Source organism: Peromyscus leucopus, chromosome 15 (assembly GCF_004664715.2).
Source record: "Peromyscus leucopus breed LL Stock chromosome 15, UCI_PerLeu_2.1, whole genome shotgun sequence".
NCBI classification, from domain to species: Eukaryota; Metazoa; Chordata; class Mammalia; order Rodentia; family Cricetidae; genus Peromyscus; species Peromyscus leucopus.
Genome location: NC_051076.1, coordinates 79,542,108 through 79,565,151, shown reverse-complemented (window position 1 = coordinate 79,565,151; position 23,044 = coordinate 79,542,108). Strand labels below are relative to the sequence as shown.

Below are 23,044 nucleotides of genomic sequence, written 5' to 3'. Positions count from 1 at the left end.
GCCTCCATGCTGAATCATGAGAAATGGCATTACTAAATGATTTACCTTCTATTTGATCCAGGTAACTTCAAATATACCCTCTTTCATACAACTCTATATTCAAAGTCAACCAGTAAATGTCACAGATTCTGTGATTCCTTTATAAAACTGTTTGCACATGCTGCTAGTTGACATCTTACAGTGTGCTCAGTATGCTAAGTTATTCAACACCTTTAATTCCATTGCTAAGTATAGGAATCCTATGATGTACGAACAGTAGATACTCATCTCCAGTGAACAGATTATGAAGCTAGGACCCACAGAACTGATATGCTTAACCTCAGAATAAATAACAAAGTATTTAAACTCTATGTGCTTTTTTGGGCATTTGGCATCTCTCACTCATTACATAGAGTAAGTTAAAGATTCATGGACACATGATCAAATCTCTCTTTTTACTAATTAAATGTATTTTTGACAACTTCATGCATAAATATAATTCATTATGGTTACTCTACAATCCCCATACTTCCTATGGGTCCATCTCTCACAATCACGACTTTTGTTTTGTTTTCTGACCCATTGAGTTTAACCAGGCCACTTGTGTGAAAACAATGTTCATTACTAGGAAGGTATTTTACAAAGCCTCAGAGTTTGGTGATATTGAAGGAATGATGCTGTCAAAAACATTATGGAGTCATCCTCAGATGGGATAGCATCCATGGTGCTAGCTGTGGTTCATTATTTGTCATGTAGACATTATCTTCCTTTTTAGTGTTGAGTTCTTCATTTTATTTAAATCCTCACTTTCCTTTCTATTTCTATTAATCACAAGTGAAAACAAGATGTCATGCTGGATGAGAGAATAATGTCAGTTTTAAGATATCAAAATATCAGATTATGACAATTTCCCACAAAGTGAAATATAGGGTTTTGAGAAAGGTTTAGTGATGTAATTCTGTGGTGTAATCTGTATGCTTAACAATTAGCAGCTGGAGACAGAAAATGGAGAACTTACCACAAAAGAAAACAAAAACAAACCAATAAAAATGAACCAAAATTCCAAAGCATGAACTCATAAATCATTGCTTTTTCCCTTTTTCCTCGAAAGGCTTGAAATTCTCAAAGAATAAATAAATGTAAATATCATGTTATTAGAAATAAATAAATCCAAGTCTACACATGATTGCACATTAATCAATTTTTGTGATTCCTTAAGGTGTGACATCTCAGTCCCTTCTGCACATCAGCCATCCTTGCCTTTTTTGTGGTGTAGTTAATTTATAGATCACATTTTTCATTTCTATTGTAGACTAGCCCATCTAAAATTAGTAGTTTTGGTATAATGTGTGGGAGGTGGTTTATGTTTGGTATATATGCATGTGGGTGTGCAAGTGTGCAAGCATGTAAGTGCATGGGGCTGTGAAGGAGCATATCAGGTTACCCTATCTGTCATTCTTTGCCTTTTCCCTTTGAAACAGTCTTCCACTAAAGCTGGAGTTGTATTGGGAGACAAGACTCATTAATAAAATATACTAGTGATCATAGATACCATACCATATAAAATATTATTGTTTTCTGTGAGGAGAACAAAACCCAGCCATTTCACCAGTATTGATGGTTTGGTCTGACTGTTTCTGACAGAATTCTAGACACTGAAATTAAAGACAGACAAATAAATGTCTCTCTCAGCATGTGCAACTTAGTCGGGAAACTCATACAGAAGAGAATGTTCAGAGGGAACAAAGCCACATGGAAGAAAAACAGCTTGATTTAATAAATAGAGTTTGGGACATCAGTATCTCATTGAGAATATTGGTATTTCAAATCCTAGAGTTGAGCAGGCTCAACCCCCAAGGGACAGCACTACTCTACCAGAGCCTTCACAGTATCTCTAAGACAGAAGACAGAAGAACACATACCAACATGGCCTCAGGGCCAGTATTAGCTACTGTACTGTCTCTGTGATTGAACACCACGACCAAAAGCAACTCATAAAAGAACAAATTTATTTTCGCTTATGGTTGCAGACAGATAACAGTCGCTAATGGCGGAGAGGCATGACACCTAATTGCAGGCACAGTGACTTAGAAGGACTCTGAGATTTCACATCCTAAACTGAAAGCACAAAGCAGAGAAGGCAAATTGGAAGTAAGGCAAGCCCTGTTAACTGAAAAAGAAAAAACAGACTCCATTGACATACTTCATCCAGGAAGGACACACATCCTAAACCTCTCAAAACAGATCCACCAAATATATCAACTAAGTGTTCCAGTGCCTGGGCCTATAAGAGTACTTAACATTTAAACCACTGCAAGGGCAGAGCTGGGTGGTTCTGTGAGACCAAAATGAGCCATCTTAGAAATAAGACCAAAATGCTTTCTCCCTAAAATTAAGGCCTAAGATTTCTCCTTTTGAGAACAGGCCAGAAGTTACTGAGACCAGTCAGTTCAGATTCCAGAAACCAGGAAGTGTAAAAGTACAGAGTCACAAGGTAGTCAGGAGGTAATGGCTGCCGGACTATGGAATGTCCTCTCCCTGGCCCCCTAGGCAACTGCTTGACCATAGAATGTCCCAACCCTAGTTTCCATAGTGACTGTGTAATCACCAGATACCCCCATCTGGGGGCAGCCAATGAAAAATGGTGGTGGGCAACTACTTCCTTAGAAGGAAAACTGAATTGTGATTTCTGGAATTCCTAGACACAAGCCAATCAGAATTGTACCTGTACTAGCACCCCTAAATGATGTAACCTTGTGACTTTTCCCTTTAAAAACTGAGCTTGCAGACAGGTGGGCGCTTCCTCCAGCCTCCACTGTGTTGGATGTATTGGACGAAGTCCCTGCCTAGGCTTGTATTGCTTTTGGATATCCAGAATTAAACCTTGCTTTTGCATTCTGGCATGCTCATCTTTGGTGGTCTCTCTGGGGGTCACGATCTGGGCACAACATTTGGGGGCCCGTCCGGGATCCCCAGAGACCCCCTGCCGGGATCCCTAAGAGCTCCGGAGGTCCATCTGCACCGATCGGTAAGAGCACTCAGTTTTCTTGTCTTTGCTTTCATTTTCTTATCCGAAGCCGGCGTTTGAATCTGACAGGCTCACCTTGGCGGACGCACCTGTAAGGTGACCCCGGAGGAGTTGGAAGATGTTCCAACCCCTCATCAGGACGCGGGGGTCCTCACAGGTCCTCCCCTCCCCCGTCATAGGATGCCCGAGAGGGGTCCGTCTGTTAGGATGCCCGTGAGGGGTCCGTCTGTTTGGATCCGTCTGGGGATCGGGAGATGCCCGTGAGGGGTCCATCTGTTTGGATCCATCTGGGGATCGGGAGACTCTGTTGAATTGTCCCTGTCCCATCTGTAGGTCTTTGGCATTATCGAGGCTCCCTCTCCGGACTCTCGTCTGCCTGGACCATCTGTAGGGCCTTTGTTCTTCCTTTTTGTCTGCCTATCTTGTTCGTCAGTGTTATTTGTTATACCTTCATAAATGTATAAATGTGTGAGAACTGTGGCCACATGTGTGAGTGTTTTATGCCTGAGCTTGTGTATGCATTGGGACTTGTGGGCCGGATTGCCAGCCGAAGGGATGGAGATCCCTTTGGTGGTTGAACCGGCACAGACTAACCTAACATTGCTTCCTTGCTCTCTCTGACCAGAGCACAGGCAGCAGCTGCACAGCTGCTACTTCGGGGACCCAGGGCGCCGCTGAGAGGGCTAGGCGGCCCATGAGCATCACAGGGTCTAGATGCAGTGGGTTCGGGGCCCCAGCTCACTCAAAAAGCTGTGGAGTAGAGGCCTGGCTGCATGGGAACTAGGCATGGCTTTGTGCTAGAGTGGGCTGTGAGCACTGTGGGGCTCAGATATGGCAGGCAGGTTCTGGCTGGGCTCCTGTGTGGACATGGGGCGGAACTGGCGGGAGCCAGCAGGAGCCTCAAGATACTCAGTGTGGGGGCTGGTGGAGAACTAACTGCCCCTCCAGGGTCACAGCTGAGGAGTGGTCTACAGGTCTGTGGGCCCAGCCAGGGCATGGAGTCACTTTCAGTCTGCTGTTCTCGTGTACTTGAGGGTCTGAGGTTAACAGCAATCTTTTGTCTCCACGGTGCATGCTTTCCCCCGCTTTCCCCATCCTCCTCTTCCAAGCTGTTGGGTGGGGCTCCCAAGACCTGCCCTGGGGCTAAAACCTGATCAAGGTCTGGCTCCAAGAATGGAATGTCACCAACAGTTTCTTGTCTGCAGTACAGTGCTGATGCAAATTGAGAGTTATTCTTGTTATGGTATATGCATGTATTTCTGTTCTTGTTTAAACTATTGTAACTTTACAATATATTCTAGAGTACTGAGGGAAATCACAAGAAGGACTTTGGTAAGAGTTTCTGTTTTAAAAGAAAAGCAAAAGCGGAATTTGTCTGGAGTAAATGTCTGAGGGATCAAAGGAACAGACTGAGGGTATATGGAAGGTTGTAGAAGGTCAGAGGGGATGTGATGTAAACTCTTTGTTATGGTTTCTTATACCTGCAAATACTGAATTTGAAAGTTAATTCTTATTGGTTTTCTTCTTAAAAATGGCTAATGATTCTGCAAACTGCTTATGTGTGTATGTATACAGGCATGTGACTTGAAAATGTAAGCAAGCTTTAACTGTATGTATGTATGTGTGTAACTTGGATCCAACTGTGTGTATGTGTGCAAGTAATTATTGTTTAGAAAAACGAGCATTAAACAGCAACCATGTGGCTCCCTCCATCTTGGCTGGTGATCTCATGGGCAGCCATGTGGCTGGCAGCCATTTTTTACTAAGGTTATAAAGATCTACTCGGGTTAACACCTAATACTTATGTCTTTACCAAGTGTTCAACAGCAAGTTTCTAGAGAATTTAAATAGATGGCAATATATGTTTAATAAATAAGGTATTTGATTAATATTAAAGCTGCACATCAATGCTTTTATACACAGGAATATACCTTGCTCTGGCAGCCAAACTTTGCAACATAAAGGAATCATAGGAAACAGCTGAGGTTTGCAAATGTATGGCAGGACTAGAGTTCCAAAAAGAGTCTAGTTGCAGTGGTGGAAGACATTTGAGAGATCTCAGTCTTTTAAGAACAGTTTTTATAGTTAAAAACCAATGGCTTAAAAAATGTTTCTTCTTACCCAAGGTACGTTCAGGCTTAAAAATGTTGTATAATGATATTTTGTTTTGGTTTCTTTACTGAACCTGTATTTGATGCTAGAAGAGCTTCAACTTAAAAGCATTGTTTTTAAGCTACTTTTGTAGACTGTTAGAGAACATAAATAGTCATAACTAATCAAGTTTTTTAATTGTAGTCAGAGTAAGTAAATACTGGTGTAAGTTTACTCATTTACTCAGTCTCTTGCATATGTTTTTAGGGTTGAGCTTGAAACAAGTAATTAGAAACAAAGCTTGTCTATTCAGATATACCTGGACAGCCCTCATACTTCAGAGATCTGCAGAATATGGCATTTAAATGTTGATCTAAAAGCTTACTATATCAGACAGGCTTCCAGATCCTAGCAGTGACCCAAGGTCTCCAAAGAAGATTACGTACGAGGCACCACAACGTCTCTGCCTGAAATATGACAACGCTGACCACAGGGCAAGATGCGCCAGTGCAACGCCTGCCGCCAGGACCCAGCCCAGACTGTGGACAAGCAGTAGGACACTGGAATTGATTGCACCCTTTTGCATGACCAAGGTCAGTCTTCCATGTCCCTATTCCACAGGAAAAATACTCTGCCTTATGGACCTGATGGCAGAAAAAGATTGATGCTGTTCTGACTGGTGCCTCCAACGCTGTGGAGACCTGGGTAGGGTTTGGTCCCTGTAATTTATAAGATTGGAAGCTTCTTGGTCTGCACTCAGATATAGTTTATCCTTCTCAGATCTCTGACAGTACTGATGGCCAGGCTAGCTCTAACTATGTCAGCATGGCAGCATCACACAACCAGATCCTTCTGCTAGGCTATAGCTATCTTGTTAGCTCACTTTTAGGAAAATGTTCTAAGTAATAAAGGTTCAGATATGAGTCTAAAATGAGATATGTTTCAGATTACTCTCCTGTTCTATGGTTCAGAGCTTAACATTTAGGAGCCCTGATGAGCTGGTAGAGCAATGACTACTTACTATTCAGTCACAAGCTCAACATTTTGGATGTCTAAATGTAAACCTAAAAGTGCTTCTCATCAGGTCAAAAATCTCTGTCCAATTTATACCTGGCTTTCTGGACAGAAGGAAAATGCACAAGCTTTTAACCCAAATCTGTAGTTCTTGTTGGGACTCAAAGATATGAGTCCACTTCTGCTGTTTTATAACATACCCATTATCTGCTTTGTCTACAATATGGATTTCAGTACAGATTGGTAATACTAATGTATCTAAAACTTTTATGTCATTTTGTAAGTAGGCCTCAAAGGATCAAAAGAGCCATAAAAACCTAGACCCATTTCACAGAGGTTGAAAGGACCCCAGATAAATATTCCTAAAGATGGTATTTTTCCTCTCTCCTGGTCTTGGGACTACTGCTTTTCCCATTACTAAGGGTATGGACCTAAGGGTTCCAAATAAGTTCATAAATTTTAACTTCTGTTCCTAGTTTAAATTTGTCTCAACAGATTTCTACTCAGCTGGCAGTCACCTCCAGGTTTCAGTCGCTGACTCCACTGCTCCAGACGACTGTGTGCTCTAGACGACTGTGAGCTCCAGACTTGCTAAAATCTGACGTGGACCAGCCCAGCTAACATGGTTCTTCCCTGTCCCTATGGGGTCAGGCAGCTACATGCTTCTGACCAATTCCCCCTTGCCCAGTCTTTGACTAGCTTTTCAGCCTTTTGGGGCCCCTGAAAGCGGCGCCCCAATGCCAGCTTGAAGCAGTTCCAGAAGAGAATACATCACCCATATTCCCTGTTCAGAAAAGGCTGAAATGCTGAGTCAAAATGAAACTCCCTGGCATAGAGACAAGATGGCTAACTATACATGGCCATTATTAGAGAGGGATACTTAGGAGCTAACTGTCCAAAACCCATGATTGGGTTCCATTAGGCACATGAGAAGGGGGAAATGTGAGACCAAAATGAGCCATCTTAGAAATAAGACCAAAATGCTTTCACCCTAAAATTAAGGCCTAAGATTTCTCCTTTTGAGAACAGGCCAGAAGTTACTGAGACCAGTCAGTTCAGATTCCAGAAACCAGGAAGTGTAAAAGTACAGAGTCACAAGGTAGTCAGGAGGTAATGGCTGCCGGACTATGGAATGTCCTCTCCCTGGCCCCCTAGGCAACTGCTTGACCATATAATGTCCCAACCCTAGTTTCCATAGTGACTGTGTAATCACCAGATGCCCCCATCTGGGGGCAGCCAATGAAAAATGGTGGTGGGCAACTACTTCCTTAAAAGGAAAACTGAATTGTGATTTCTGGAATTCCTAGACACAAGCCAATCAGAATTATACCTGTACTAGCACCCCTAAATGATGTAACCTTGTGACTTTTCCCTTTAAAAACTGAGCTTGCAGACAGGTGGGCGCTTCCTCCAGCCTCCACTGTGTTGGATGTATTGGACGAAGTCCCTGCCTAGGCTTGTATTGCTTTTGGATATCCAGAATTAAACCTTGCTTTTGCATTCCGGCATGCTCGTCTTTGGTGGTCTCTCTGGGGGTCACAATCTGGGCACAACAGTTCTAAGACAGGATTTTCTGAATTTGGACTTGCCCCATCTTTATCTATCTATCTATCTATCTATCTATCTATCTATCTATCTATCTATCTATCATCTATCTTTCATCTAGGTATCTAGCTATCTATTTACCTATCATTTATTTTTGGGTATTTTGAGACAGGGTTTCTCTGTGTAGTCCTAGCTGTCTTGCATCTCAGTCTGTAGACTAGACTGGTCTCCAACTCAGTTTCTCCTGCCTCTGCTTCCTGAGCAATGGGATTAAATGCATGCACTATCACCATTTGACGTGGACTTGGCCCATCTTCCAGCCATTCCCTGGCTGGGTCTGGATAGAAGTATTCAGGTTTCGGGTAGGTGACAGAAGCAGTGGAGTGCTATAATGAGTACCGAAAGGCAAGCTCCTGGTTGTTGTGGACAAACTTGGTAGAGGTTCGGTCTTATTTTCTAGATAGGTGTTTCTAGATGAGAGCTATAATCACTTTAACCTTATCCTAATAAATAAATTAATTAAAAATTATCATAGAAGTGGGGAAAATACTCTTTATTCCAGAATAATAAGAAACAGGGAATGGAGCTGTCTGCTTTATACACAGGCATAGGAAGAGTCTATTAGTACCAAGAGACAAGAAGTATGTATTTGGTAAAGAGGATCAGAAATATCTACTTGTCTCCAGCAGACAGAAAATATCTATGTGGTATTCAAGGACAGGTAGTATTCACTTGGCTTTAGCTGTCAGTGACCTTTAGTGTGTGTCCTTGGCTGGAAATTAAAATTACAGAGGGAGCGGATATATAGGCTGCATCTCCATATGCTAAAGAGATACTTAAACAAAGGCTTCTGCATGTGGTGTCATTCATTGCTAGCTTTGCCCCAGGCCCCGTCTCTTAATTCTGGAACTCTGTATTGTTTCCTCTCCTCTTTGAAGTAACATAAAGGTAGATTCCAGTATGTTGATTGTGGAAACACTTTTGGTACTTGCTGTCGTCCTAGGATGCATTCTCTGTGATGGAGAAAAGCTACAGGAAGCAAACTTTCCAAGGACACTGCCTTATCAATATCAGCCTCAGGGCTCCACAGCCTTTACACATTCATCTCTTCCTGTTCTGTGTCAATTTCAATAGTGGGGCTTGCCCTGGGGCTGGAAGAGACACAAGTTTGAAATGAATCAATGCCCTATAAGCCAAGTGCTCTGCTACAAGCAAGGCAGAGCAATTATTACCCAACATGCTGTCCCTGCCTTTTCTCAAGGACAAGCAGACTTGAATCCATCATAGCCCTGCCATTTAAGATGTGCTTTCAGCTACAGTGGCTGCTCTGAACAGCCATCCTTCACTCATACGTGGTGTCACTCATCCAAGAAGGACAATCAGCACCAAGAAAAAGGAAGAGACAGAGTGCTTTAGTCTAAAAGGTAAACTGAGTCAGGGATGGCATTGCTCTTAGGAAAGAAATGCAGATTTTCTGAAAACTATCACAAGCATTTTTGTTTCATCTAGACTCTTCCCTTTTTTCAAAGAGGAAGAAGAGGGAGGGAGAGGGAGAGAGAATATATGTGTATGTATTAGGTGGGAATACACATATAGGCATGTGCAAATGCATGTGCATGTATGTATATGTGTGAGTGCTTGTGTAAGTGCGTGCGTGCGTGCGTGCACACACGCGCGTGCGCGTGTGTTTGTGTGTGTGTGTGTGTGTGTGTGTGTGTGTGTGTGCATGAGTGTGTGTGCTTGTCTGCACAGTGGTTTGGATTCCCACCATAGATGCAAAGAGGTCTTGGTTTCATATCCCATATGCATTTCATTAGTCTGTGATGAAGAATGTTGAGAAAACCATGTAGTTTTACCTTGATGTGTTCTCATTCTAATGGTGGACCATGAACTAGCCAGCAGAGGGTAATCACAGAAACAGGGAGATGGATAAGCAAGAGTGCCGAGGTGATGCTTCCTGTCTGCTACATACGGTTAACTGATCTTGGGAAGCAGCACAGTCAGAAAGAGGATGTGAAGATGGAGAGGGAGGTAGAGCAATATGCTAGGGCTAGGGGCTTTCTGCAGAGCAATGGTAAGAGTCTTACCCATTTGTGCTGGCTAAGTTTTTTTGTCCACTTGACACAAGCTTAGACATATTTGGAAGATAGAATATGAACTGAGTAAATGTCTCTATAAGAATGGCCTATACAGAAGTCTGAAGTATTTTCTTGATTACAGATTGATGTGGGGAGGACCAGCCCACAGGGGGAAATGTCCCCGTTGGGCAAGTCTTCTTCAAGCAGGCTGAGCCAGCCACAAAAACAAACTGGTAAGCAGTGTTTCTCCGTGGTCTCTGCTTCAGTTCCAGCCTTCAGGTTCCTACCATACATTTCTGCCCTGACTTCTCTGGATGGTGGAATTCAATAAACTTGTTCCTCTCCAAATGCTTTGGTTTTTGGTGTTTCATCAGAGCCATAAAAAAAAAAGACAGAAATTGGCTTCAGGTACATGGGATATTTCTGTGACAGACCTGACCCTGTGTTTTGGGGAGGACTGTGGTGGCGTTAAACTTTGGGCTGCAAAAGACAATGTTTAGATCCCAGGGGAATGTTCCTTGGGAACTTGGAAGATAAAGAGTTTTGAGAAAAATGCAGACAATAAAGGCCTAGTTTGTAATGGTTTGAAGAGGTTTTGATAGTTTTTTAAAGACCTATTGGAACACCTAAATATTCTGAATTAAGAATTCATTGTTCTGAAAAGAATTTCTGGTTCTGATCCCTCAGAATTGAAGATCTGGCTGTGATTAACAAAAGACCAGAATCACTAAACTGAAACCTTTACTTTGTTGGGACATTCAATACTGGTCAGCTGGGGCTAAAAAATCAGCTATGATTAAAATAAGACTGGCCTCATTGAGATAAAATCTTCTTGTCAAGTGTTTTCTCTGTCAGTATGCAGAATCCGTGTTCCAGAGGCAGTCAAGGTTTCCTCCCATGCTGGCAAATGAACTGTGTAACCTGTGAGAATCCCCCAGGAGCTGTTGGATTTGAAGGCCTGAGGGGGTCATGGAGAGCAGCTAAAGCTTGATGCTGTATGGCAGGGCTGGAGTATCTAAGGAGAGGACAGGAGAGGCCATTTAGGAAAGTTACAGCCTCAGTTGCAGTAGAAATGCCAGGATTGAAGGGGTCATGGAGAGAAGTTAAAGTTTCACACTAGTTGGCTTAATGTAAGTCTTAGAAGAGAGTCTGAAGATGCTACTGGTGAAGCTACAGGCCAGTTGCAGTGAAAAACCCAGCACTTTGTATATGCTTTTACTCTAGGATGATTACCAGGGACAGCAGTTGGCATAGAGTAGGGATAGCCTGAGTCCACAGAGAACCTGCATGTGTTCCAGATGACAGAGCTAGAGAAGCAGATTTTTCTAAGCCTTTGGAGCCCAGAGGATAGGGAGTGAATCTCAAATATCCAACACTTACCTTCTTAAACTATTGAATTTGAGTTTGCTTTGATCTGATGGTAACTGTACCCTGGTTCTTCCTTTTTGAAATACAAAGTATGTAACTTAATTTTGATTTTATGGGAGCCCTCAGTTATTTTTTTCACAGGTTTTACAGAAATTTCAGATGCTTTCAAGATATTTGGAATATTTTAGAGATGCTGGATATTTTAGAAAGATTGTTTCAGATTTTTAGAGTGACTTTGTAGGTTTTAAAAACACTACACATTTAAAGTCGACTCCTTAAAGTTTCTATTGCTGTAAAAAATACAATGGGCAAAGTCAGCTTGATGAAGAAAGGGTTTATTTACTATTGTTTGACATTTTAAAGAGTGTATGTGATTTAAAATTTGCAATATTCCTTTGGTGATGTGGGCAAGGGAGAGATGCCAGCCCCCTCCTCCCCCACCCGCCACTTGTGGCAAGTGGGAGAACTGGCCCTGAATCATAAGAGTGAGAGAGTTGTGCCTTCCCATCACCACCTGCATTACTTGGGAGTGTGACCCCTGCACTTTGCCTGGGAAACACAGTAGAGCTGGCCCTGATGGTGTATGTGAGGGAAGGCTGACCCTGAGGGCATGAAAGGAGGAGAACTGGCCCTATCCCTTGCTCATTGCTGCAAGGGGTGATCTATTCAGGGCAATGATGGAGAACTCACCCTGGTGGTGAGGACAAGGAAGAGCTGGTAGGCTGACTGCTGTGGATATTCCTTTGTATAAATAAAATGCTGATTGGTCAATAGCCAGGCAGGAAGAATTGGTAGGACAAGCAGAGAAGAGAATTCTGGGAACAGGAAGGCTAAGTCAGAGAGATGCTGCCAGCCATGAAAAGATGTTAAGATACTAGTAAGCCACAAGCCACATGGCAACTTATAGATTAATAGAAATGGGTTGATTTAAGAAATAAGAAAAGTTAGCAGGAAGTCTGCCATGGCCATACAGTTTATAAGTAATATAAGTCTCTGTGTGTTTACTTGGTTGGGTTTGAGCAGCTGCGGGACAGGTGGGTGAGAGAGATTTGTCCTGACCATGGGCCAGCTGGACTAGAGAAAACTCTAGCTACAGCTGACCAACACTGCAACTATCCAGGTCCAGAACCAGGATTATGAGTTGGCCCTCCCCAACATCCCTCCCATTGTGACCTGGTGGAGCATGGGAAGGGGCCAGACCTGCAGACCCAAAGCTTCAGGATCTCCATGACACAAGGCAACAATAGACTATCCAAGAGGAATCCCAGCCAGGGAACAGCATCAACAGTGTAGCAGAAACCAGAGGACTCAAGCCAAACCAATGACTCTTTCAAGTGAACACTTGTGTGTAAAGACAGATGGACAAAAGGCTTTCCTCTTTGATGTAGTAAGATTTTTCTTTGGGCCACCAATTCACAAAGAAAAGAGCACAGAGACTTCTTATTAATTATAAAAGCTCGTCCTACAGCTTAGGTTTGTTTCTAACAAGCTCTTATAACTTTAATTGACTTATTTATATTAATCTATGTTCTATCACATGTATTACCTCTGTTCCATCTTGCACCTCCTGTTTCCTCTCCATCTCCTGCATGCCTACATCTCTCCTCCTTTTCCTTTATCTCCCCAAAAATCCTGGCTATACTGTTTGCCTACCTAATGACCAGTCATCTTCTCATTACACAAATCAAAGAAAAACACTTTCACACAGTATACAAATATCCCACAACAGTATGACTCACTGCCACACTACAGCTTCCATAATGAGATTGATTTTTCTTTTTTTCTCTCTCTCTCTCCTTTGTTTCTCTTAAGTTTTATTTTATTTTGGGGAGAGGATTTCAAGGGCAGAGGGTGGATACACTGGGATGGGAGGAAATGAATGGGATTGAGATGCATAATGTGAAAGACACAAAGAATAAATAAAAAGAAAGTTTTAAAAAGTTGCAACATTCTGTATTGTGATACTAGTATACTTTTATAACTTGGAGACAGATGAAAAAAGAAATAGTATAGCTTAATGAGTCATGTGTTTGTGTATCAATTGTGTTGGTTGGTTTCTGTCAACTTTTGACACAAAACTAGACATATCTAAGAAGAGAGAAACTTAATTATGAAAATGTCTACATAGACTAGCCTGTAGACAAGTCTATGAGGTATTGTCTTAATTAATGCTTGGCGTAGAGGGGGGTGGTCATCCCAAAGTGGGCAGTGCCAGCTCTGGGAAAGGGGTCCTGAATGAGCAAATCATGAAAGCAAGCAGGTAAGCAGAACTCTTTTATGGTTCTTGCCTTGAGTTCTCTCAGTGATGGAGTTTGAACTGAGAGTTGTAAGAAAAAATAAACTCTTTCTTCCCCAAGCTGATTTGGCCATAATGTTATATAACCACAACAGAAACTCTGAGACAGTCCCCATGTTGTCTCAGGAAAATCATGGGAGAATTTTGGGAGTCTGTAACTTGCTAACTTTAATATTTCTTTCAAGTGGAGATTCCCTGAATGCTTCTCATCTTATTAAATGTTTTATGAATTGAGTTGTGAAATGTGTTATCCACCTTATCTCTTTTTAAATAAAGTATTTTTGGCAAAAAGATAACTATATTCATATCTGAATTCTAACCATTCTCAGTTCATATTTGTTTCATGTTGTCATGAGATGTGATATTTGTATTTTTGGCAACTGTTCTTCTGACTAAAAAGGGAAACTTATTTTCTTTGTTTACTTTTATCCTTTCAACAGTGGATACAGTTAGAATATTGCACACAGGTACTGTTCCAGATGATATCATATGTCATTCACAATCTCTTTTACAAGAGCCCATTTGTACCTTACCATGAAGGAGAAATCAGTAAGTGCATTGATTAAATACATCTGTGTTAACTTCAGAGTCAGCAGAATGCCTGGTGTCACATTAGCAAAATGAGTCAAAACACTTCCTTCTTTGAGTAGATAAATCAAGAGTGAGCATGTGTCTGAATTCTGTTTCTGTCCTTGTGTCTTCTGTCTGTTTCCTGGCTGTTGCATGAGTCTGATTCTGCCTGAATGCTATCTTGTTTGTCTCTATGTCTGGCTCTCTTTTTGTGTCTCTAATAAAAGGCTTTTGCTCTGTGTTTTAACAGAACAAAGGAAGGCATAATGGGGAAATAATGAGGCATATTTCATGGAAATCATTAGCAGAGTTTTACAAGGGATGATATCTTATAGACTTTGACCTGAAATTGCTGAAATATCAAGAAAGCCAAGCCAGTATTATCAAGAAATATCTGTATGGTGCTTTTAATATTTATGGTGACTATTTCTTCAACTTATTTGGTGATTTCAGCATTTATAACATACATACATACATACATTCAAATAATACAGGACATACAAACATGGTTTGTTCTCTGGCTAAGGAACATAGACAAGAGTACATAATTTAAGAGTTAACTATGCATTACTTTCTGTTTTAAATAATAATTATGTGGGAGATCCTAGGCAAGTAAGGATACTTGTTAATTGTTCTCTTAAAAGCAGATTAAACAAAGAGGCTGAGTACATAGTAGAATGCCGAGGACAATTTCAAGAGCCATGCCATATTGCCTGCCTGAGTGAAAGACCCCCGCAGGAGATCTTCCCTCAGGAAAGACCCCAAACCCAAGGAACACGCCGAAACCACGGATCAGATGCAAACAGCAAGAGGGTTTATTTAGATACACAGGTACCTGGGGTGCTGAAGTCTCTCGGAGGACTTGCGCACCTTCCTAGGGCAAGGGGGACTTTTTATAGGATCCCAGGGGCAGAGGCGCGGTTACAGAAGTGAGAAGCATAGTTACAGGGTTCCTATTGGTTGTTTCAAAGAAGGCCAGGGTGAACTTGAAGACGTATTTTTAATTCTTGGAAATTTGATGTGTGTGGCTGACTTGGCCTTGCCTAGGGTACAGTGGGTGTTTTCCTAGCCCAACTGTTTACTCCCCAAGGCCAGGTGGCCAACCGCAGATATCCTGTTTTGACTCAACGGTTTCTCTCCCAAGGCCGGATGGCTGACCACAATTATCTCTCCCAAGGCCGGGTGGCCAACCACAGTTATGAACTCCTGAACTCCTGTTTTTCTGGTACTTGCCTTTCAGAATGGCATTTCTTAGGCTAAGTTATTGGGACGGGGGGGGGGGCATTTCATTCCCCCATTTTCTTTTGTTCCAAATGGAATCTTTCATTTTAGGATGGAGAATAAGGGGTCAGCTCCATCTCTGACTGTCTGAGCCTCTGATATTGCTGGGTTAGGACCAAAGCCTGGACAACAGAAACCCTATCCTTGACAAATTGTATCAATCTGTTGAAGATGCATGGCCCAAACAATAAAATGAGTAGGAGGATGATTAGGGGGCCCATAATGGTGGAGACAAGGGTGGTAAACCATGGTGACCTTTGGAACCATCCTTCAAACCATCCCTGTTGAGACTTGAATAATTGTTGTCTCTGTTTTAATCTTTCTCTCAATTTAGCCATGTTATCCCTGACTACTCCAGTATGATCTGCATAGAAGCAGCATTCTTCTTTGAGGGCGGCACATAATCCGCCTTCTTGTAGGAAGAGGATGTCTAACCCTCTCCTGTTTTGTAAAACAACCTCAGATAGAGATGTAAGGGATTTTTCTAGGGCACTTATAGATTCCTCTAGGGCCTGGATGTCAGTATGCATAGCCACCTGTAGTTGTTCAAATTGTGTGCTTTCTATGAGGGCGGCCATCCTGGTCCCTATTCCCTGGCTAAACCCCCCCACACACACACAGTTAAGCCTTCCATCAGCAGGGTGAGGGTTAGGGATATAGGTTCTCTGGGGAGCCTGTCTCTATCTTTATAGTAGTTAAGTACATATTCAGGAGCATGATAGATAATTTTAGGCCATAATTCGACCATAACACAGTAATCATAGGTCACATTAAGAATAGCTACTGAGATGCATTGAGTCAGCCCCGAGCTACATGCCCAATAGGTGCCGTTTGGTGAGGCCAAATAGTATGATCCTCCAACCATCTGCTGGGTGGTGTTACATAAAGCCTGGTGGGTTGTGGGCACAGTGCCTACACATGTCCCTGTCCCCGACACTTCAGACAGGGTCAGCTTGTGCTGTGGGGCCTGGGAGCAACCATGAGGAGGTGAAGTATGATTAGTGAAGTTTCCTAGGACTGCAACCCCTTCATAGTAGGGGTGGGTTAGAGACCAGGCATAGCCAGCAGCTGCGGGTCCAGTTAGGGGCAGTAAGGTTCAGGGTCAGGTGGGCCCCTTGAATTAAGCTTAGGAGACGACTCCCTGTCGCCAACTGCATCCCAGAGCGGTCAGTCCTGGGAGAAACAGTGGGGTTGTTCAAGGGGGAGTGAAGAAGGACTGAGGTCCTGTCTGAAAGGAACAGTGGTTTCTGCTCCTTAAGGACGGGGTTAGGGCCCACAGCTACCGGGTGGTTCCCCGTGGAGAAGCTTCTGGATATTGTGAAAATGGATATGGGGTCTCTTGCGACTGGTCGGTAGAGGCGCATCCCCCATGGTTTCGGACTATCCCATGCTTCTTTTCTTGCCTTGGCAGTGAATGTGAGGATCAGGGGGTGGCATCTCCCCTGGGTCCCGTTTATGCATGTGCCTCCAAGTTTTCCATTGATTTCAGTTACCTTAAAACCGGGGGTTTTTCTTAGAATGATTAAGTCCCAGGAGGAAGTTGGGTTCCAAAAAGTGGTACCTGTAGTCTCACATCCCCATGCCCCGCAGAACCCCACATCCGCCCCTCCACATCGCCTTATCTCTGAGGGGGTTCTCCCTGCTCTGGGACATGCATAGTAGCCCAAGGTGCGGGTGTCTGTAGTTAGGCATGTGTCATGGTCTACTGTTAGGTCACAGGCGTCAAACCAGATTTCGGGGTAAAATTCTCCCAGAGTGGACATGCCAGATGTCTGGTTGACGATTTTTCCCGTGAGGAGATTGCTTATACTCCAGGTGATATTATAGACCTGGTGGGGGCTGCCCGCCAACCCTGGTTTTAATACCAGGAGAATGTACATCAGGATTAGGGGCCCTCTCGAGTAAGTCTTATCTTTAGTGGGTTTGGAGAGCGTTGAACCTTCCATGTTGATGTCTCGGTGTTCTCAGCTTCGTCGGGTTCCTTAGCAGCCTTCACATGTGACACGTGGACCCAAGCCGCTATCCCGTCAACCTTGAGTGCAGTGGGAGTAGTTAACAAGACAGTGTATGGTCCTTTCCACCTCGGCTCTAGGTTCTTGGATTGATGGCATCGGACCCAGACAGAGTCCCCAATCTTGAATGGGTGAGGCACCACCGGGCGATTCAACTGCTCCCGGTAGGCATCGGCCAGGGGTTTCCACACCGTCTTTTGTACCAGTTGGAGGGCTTAGAGGTGCGCCTCCAGGGTAGGGCTAGTGGCAAAAGAGGAGATATCAGGGTGAAGGAAATTTACAATTGGTGGGGGAGCCCCATATATAATCTCAAACGGGGTTAGGCCGTGAGGCCCAGGAGTATTCCGGGCTCGGTAAAGAGCTAGTGGGAGTAGGAGCACCCAATCTCTAGTGCCAGTTGTGAGAGTTAATTTGGTTAAAGTCTCCTTAATGGTTCTATTCTTACGTTCTACCTGTCCTGAGCTCTGGGGGCGGTATGCACAATTGAGTTTGCAATTGATCCCCAGTAGCCTGGCCACCTTCTGACTTACCTGGGAGACGAAGGCGGGCCCATTGTCTGACCCCAATATCTGGGGCATTCCATACCTGGGAAAGATGTCATCCAGGAGTTTCTTGGTTACCACGTTAGCGGTCTCCTTCAAGGTAGGGAAGGCCTCTGTTCATTCTGAAAAAGTGTCTACAAAAATCAGAAGGTATCTGTATCCTTACAGTCCGGGTTTTACCTCGGTGAAGTCAAGTTCCCAATGGACTCCGGGGCGGTGGCCCAGAAGGGCTTTTCCTGGATTCACTTGGGCACAAGCAGGACAGCTGGAAGTCACCTGTTGGAGGACCTGTTCCTGATTCAATAATACAGTGTCCGAAGCCTCATCAGTCAGAAGGGCCCTCATCTTGTTTTTGCTTAAATGGGTTAGTGCGTGGAGGAACTTGAGCATGTATTTGGTGTGGGAGGTTGGCATAACTAATTTGTAATCCATGATATAAGCTTGTCACTCAGGGCTCCATTCCACCCCCATTTTCTTTGCTAGTTCCTGGTCCTCTGGGCTGTAGGGCATGGGGTCCCTGCTTGGCTGTTGGTCCTGCAAGACCAGCAGCTGGTCGCCCCTAGGGAGTTGCAAGGCGACTGTCCGGACTGTCAAATCAGCCAGCTGATTTCCCCGTGTTACGACAGAGTCATGCTTTTGGTGCCCGGGACAATGTATAATGCTGAGCTGATGTGGGAGGAACAATGCCCTTAAGAGGTCTAAAATTTGCTTTTTGCTCTTAATTTCCTTACCCTCTGAGGTCAAGAGGCTTCTTCTTCTGTAGATTTCTCCATGTACATGGGCAGTGGCGAAGGCATATCTGCTATCGGTATAGACCGTGAGTCTCTTACCTTCTGCCATCAGGAGGGACTGGGTCAGCACGATCAGCTCTGCCTTTTGGGCCGATGTTCCAGGCAGCAGCGGTGAGGCCCAAACTACCTCTGATTCGGTGGTGACGGCTGCTCTGGCCCTCTGTTCTCCTTCTTGGAGGAAGCTGCTCCCATCCGTGAACCAGATGAAATCTGGGTTCGACAGCGGTTGATCTGTTAGGTCGGAGCGGGTGCCATGGGCCTCCGCCAGAATCTGGAGGCAATTGTGCCCCTTGGATGGGTCTGGCAAGGGCAGCAGGGTTGCAGGGTTGAGTTAGACAACTGGTCCAAACACCACTCGTTCTGTGTCTAACAACAGAGCCTGGTAGTGGGTCATCCTGGAACTTGAGAGCCATCTATCTGGGGGCTGCCGGACCAGAGCTTCCACCACATGGGAGGATAACACAGTTAATGGCTGTCCCAAAGTCAGTTTCCCTGCATCCTTGAGCAAGACAGCAATGGCGGCTACCATGCGCAGACAGGGGGGCCATCCTGCAGCTACCGGGTCTAATTTCTTGGATAGATAAGCTACAGGTCTCTTCCATGGCCCCAGTCTCTGTACCAGCACTCCTTTTGCATAGCCTGAGTTCTCGTCCACGAACAGTTCAAAGGGCTTAGTCAGATCTGGTAGGCCAAGAGCTGGTGACTCAAGTAGGGTTCTCTTAATTCGTTGAAAGGCCTGTTATTGCTCCTCTCCCCAGTGGAACATGGCCCCAGGCTTGGTGAGAGGATACAGAGGGGCAGCCATCTCAGCAAAACCTGGGATCCAGAGGCGGCAGTAGCCAGCAGTACCTAGGAACTCCCGCACCTGGCGGGGGTTCCTTGGAGGGGGTATGGAGATTATGGCCTCCTTTCTTGCTTTCGTGAGCCATCTCTGTCCTCCCTCTAGGGTGTATCCCAGGTAAATGACTTTGCTTTGGCAAATCTGGGCCTTCTTGGCCAAAGCCCAATAGCCCTTCTGTCCCAGTTTAGCCAAAAGGGCCCAAGTGCCTCTTAAACATTCAGCCTGGGTTCTGGCCGCTAGGAGGAGGTCATCCACATATTGGAGCAAGATTAAGGCTGGATGTTTGACCCAGAACTCGGCCAGGTCTGAGTGTAGGGCTTCATCAAAGAGGGTCGGGCTGTTTTTAAACCCCTGGGGGAGCCGAGTCCAGGTCAACTGTCCTGGAAGTCCCATCTCTGGGTCTCTCCATTCAAAAGCAAACAGCAGCTGGCTCTGCGGATGCAATCTCAAACAGAAGAAGGCATCCTTTAAGTCCAGTATCATATACCAAATGTGGGTTGGTGGAAGAGTGCTGAGGAGGTTGTAAGGGTTTGGCACCGTGGGGTGTATATCTTCAACTCGTTTATTAACCTCCCTCAGGTCTTGAACCGGTCTGTAATCCCCTGTCCCGGGTTTTTTTACAGGCAGGAGGGGGGTATTCCAAGGGGATCAACAGGGCACAAGTACCCCCTGGTCCAGGAGTCTCCGGATGTGTGGTTTAATGCCCTCGTGGGCTTCCCGGGACATGGAATACTGTTTGGTTGAAACAGGAGTGGCGGAGGCTTTTAACTGAATAACAAGTGGGGGTTGGTCGTGAGCCAGCCCCAAGCCGCCAGTCTCTGCCCATGCCGAGGGAAATTCTCTCAACCAGTCCTGCATCCCTTGTGGTGGCTCCTTAGAGGGCTCGGATTCAAACAGGCGGTATTCCTCTTTCAATTTTAGGGCTAGGACTTGTAGGGGGGTCCCTTTGGGTCCTGTAACGGTCGACCCCTTGTCATCAAAATAGATCTGAGCCTTGAGCTTAGTCAACAGGTCTCGGCCCAATAATGGGTGAGGGCAATCAGGTATATGCAAAAAAGAGTGGGTTACCTGTCCAGATGCCAGCTGAACCTTTCTCTTGGTGGTCCATCGATACCTCCTGCTACCTGTGGCCCCCTGGACCAAAGCTGTGCGGTGACTGAGAGAGCCTCCGGTATGGGTCAGGACTGAATGTTGAGCCCCGGTGTCCACTAGGAAGGTCACTGGCTGCCCCCCGATCTTGAGAGTTATCCTAGGCTCAGGGGGGGGCTCCTGGCCTTGACCTCCCTAATCCTCCAGATTGAGGAGGTCCGTGGCCCTTGGCTTAGTTCTCCGAGACCCTTGAGGCTTCTTTGGGCAGTCACGAGCCCAATGTCCTCTCACTTTGCAGTAGGCGCACTGGTCTTTGTCAAGGGGTGCCCTTCTTTGATCTCCCGCCCTAACTCCCTCTCTGACCTGTCCCTGAGACACTACAGTGGCCAGGACTTTACTTATTTCTCTATGACGTTTCTTATCTCTCTCTTCTTGCTTCTGCCACATCCTCTCCTTCCGCTCTACGGGAGTTTCTCTCTTATTAAAAATTTTCTCTGCCTCTCTTAATAAATCTGACAAACTGAATGAGTGCAGTCCCTCTAGTCTCTGTAACTTGGCCCTTATATCTGGACTTGACTGATAGATGAAAGACAAGATGATGCCCGGCGCCTGTCCTGGATCTTCTGGATCATACGGAGTATACATCCTATAGGCCTCTCTAAGTCTTTCCAAGAATGCTGCCGGCGTCTCATCCTTTCCCTGGATCACATTCCTAACCTGAGCCAAATTGGTGGGGCGCCTAGCAGCCCCCCGGAGACCCGCTAAGAGCAACTGGCGATAGAGGCGTAGGTGCTCCCTACCTTCAGGGGTCATGTAGTCCCAGTTCGGCAGGTGAGGGGAAAGGCTGCATCAATGACATTAGGCAATTGGGTGGGTCTTCCATTGTCTCCAGGAACCTGTTTCCGAGCCTCTAAGAAGACTCGCTGCTTCTCCTCCACTGTCAGGAGGGTCTGCAGTAACTGCTGACAGTCGTCCCACGTGGGCTGGTGGGTCACAAAATGGACTCAATCAGGTTAGTCAAGGCAACAGGGTCCTTAGAGAAAGGAGGATTATGCTGCTTCCAGTTGTAAAGATCAGAGGCCGAAAACGGCCAGTATTGGAGCTGGTGATTGGGGCCCTCCCGAAGGGGGAAGGCCCTGGATTCTTTGGCTGGTTTGTCGCGCCTTCCTCGTAGACGACCGGCAATTGGGGAGGGGGCCAGAGCATCATCCTCCTGTTGTCTCTGTAGAGGCTGTTCGGGGGCTGCCGGAGGGGCCACCGGTCCCTCCGGTGCCGCCGCGGGGGCCGCCAGTTTCTCCGGCCCCCGATTCCCCGGGTATGGCGATGGGTCCTCTGTCAGGAGGTCAATAAGAGGTGAATTGGGGTCCGGGGGAAGGACAGGGGCCTCAGGGGGATCCTTTCGTGGGAGAACAGGGTAAAGGGAGGAGGTAGGAGGGGCGAGAGGGAGCGGTGGTGCTGTCGGGGGGCAGGCCTGGGGCGATGGAGGGGAGAGAAATGGCCTAACCCATGGGGGGTGTTCGGTCGCCAGGAGTCTCCATATGGCGATGTATGGGACCTGGTCTGGGTGGCCATGGGGACTCGGAGCGAAGACTTTTCCCTCCACCTGTGAAATAAGACTGAGGTTAAAGGTTCCCTCGCGAGGCCATCCTACATCCATCATGACCCATTCAGCCTCGCAAAGTGTGATCCATTTATTCTTCTTGACTACAACTCCCTCGTTGTTGGCTCGTGCCTTCACATCTGACCAGTGGTTAAGCGTGAGGCTCAGGGGGGTGGTGACAGTCTGTCCCATGGCTGTTTCTAGGAGGAGAACGGTTAAACAGAAAATGAAGAATGACAGACAAACGCAAATGAGACTAACACGTGCTGCCCGGCTTCGGTTCCAAACCGAAAGCAAAAATTCAGAAGGAGACTGCGAGGGTCCGGACCCCTCGTCTCCAACCAACACCACGTATCCCTCAGATACGTGAGTGGCCCTGAAAAACCGTGCCCTGGAGGGGACTTCAGACACCTGTGGAACGTCTTCCAGGGTTACGGTGGGCGAAGTCCGAGCTCGTCAGCTCCTTCAGCCCCCAGCACCACAGACAGATTATCAGATGCACGCAGACAGACAGACAACACTCAGACAGGACAGGGATGACATATACCGAGGCCGGCTGGCTTACCTCCTGACGGTGGGTCGGTGGTCCCAGGGAGGGGTCTCAATCCCGGATGAGCCCCCAAATGAAAGACCCCCGCAAGAGATCTTCCCTCAGGAGAGACCCCAAACCCAAGGAACACGCCAAAACCATGGATCAGATGCAAACAGCAAGAGGGTTTATTTAGATACACAGGTACCTGGGGCGCTGAAGTCTCTCGGAGGACTTGCGCACCTTCCTAGGGCAAGGGGGACTTTTTATAGGATCCCAGGGGCAGAGGCGCGGTTACAGAAGCGAGAAGCATAGTTACAGGGTTCCTATTGGTTGTTTCAAAGAAGGCCAGGGTGAACTTGAGGACGTATTTTTAATTCTCGGAAATTT

At 45.6% G+C, this 23,044-nt stretch overlaps 1 protein-coding gene and 1 pseudogene across 1 annotated transcript in view; both read right to left on the bottom strand.

Annotated features, from left to right (window-relative positions):
• Positions 1 to 17,130, bottom strand: part of LOC114681473 (MLV-related proviral Env polyprotein-like) — a 29,393-nt gene extending 12,263 nt beyond the window's left edge. The window contains 3 exon segments of the mRNA XM_037211050.1: positions 15,604 to 15,762; positions 15,864 to 16,289; positions 16,291 to 17,130. Coding sequence (XP_037066945.1) covers positions 15,604 to 15,762; positions 15,864 to 16,289; positions 16,291 to 17,130 — 1,425 coding nt within the window.
• A 5-nt stretch (positions 17,131 to 17,135) lies between these two features.
• Positions 17,136 to 22,339, bottom strand: LOC114681472 (annotated as a pseudogene).
• Between the last annotated feature and the right edge of the window lie 705 nt (positions 22,340 to 23,044).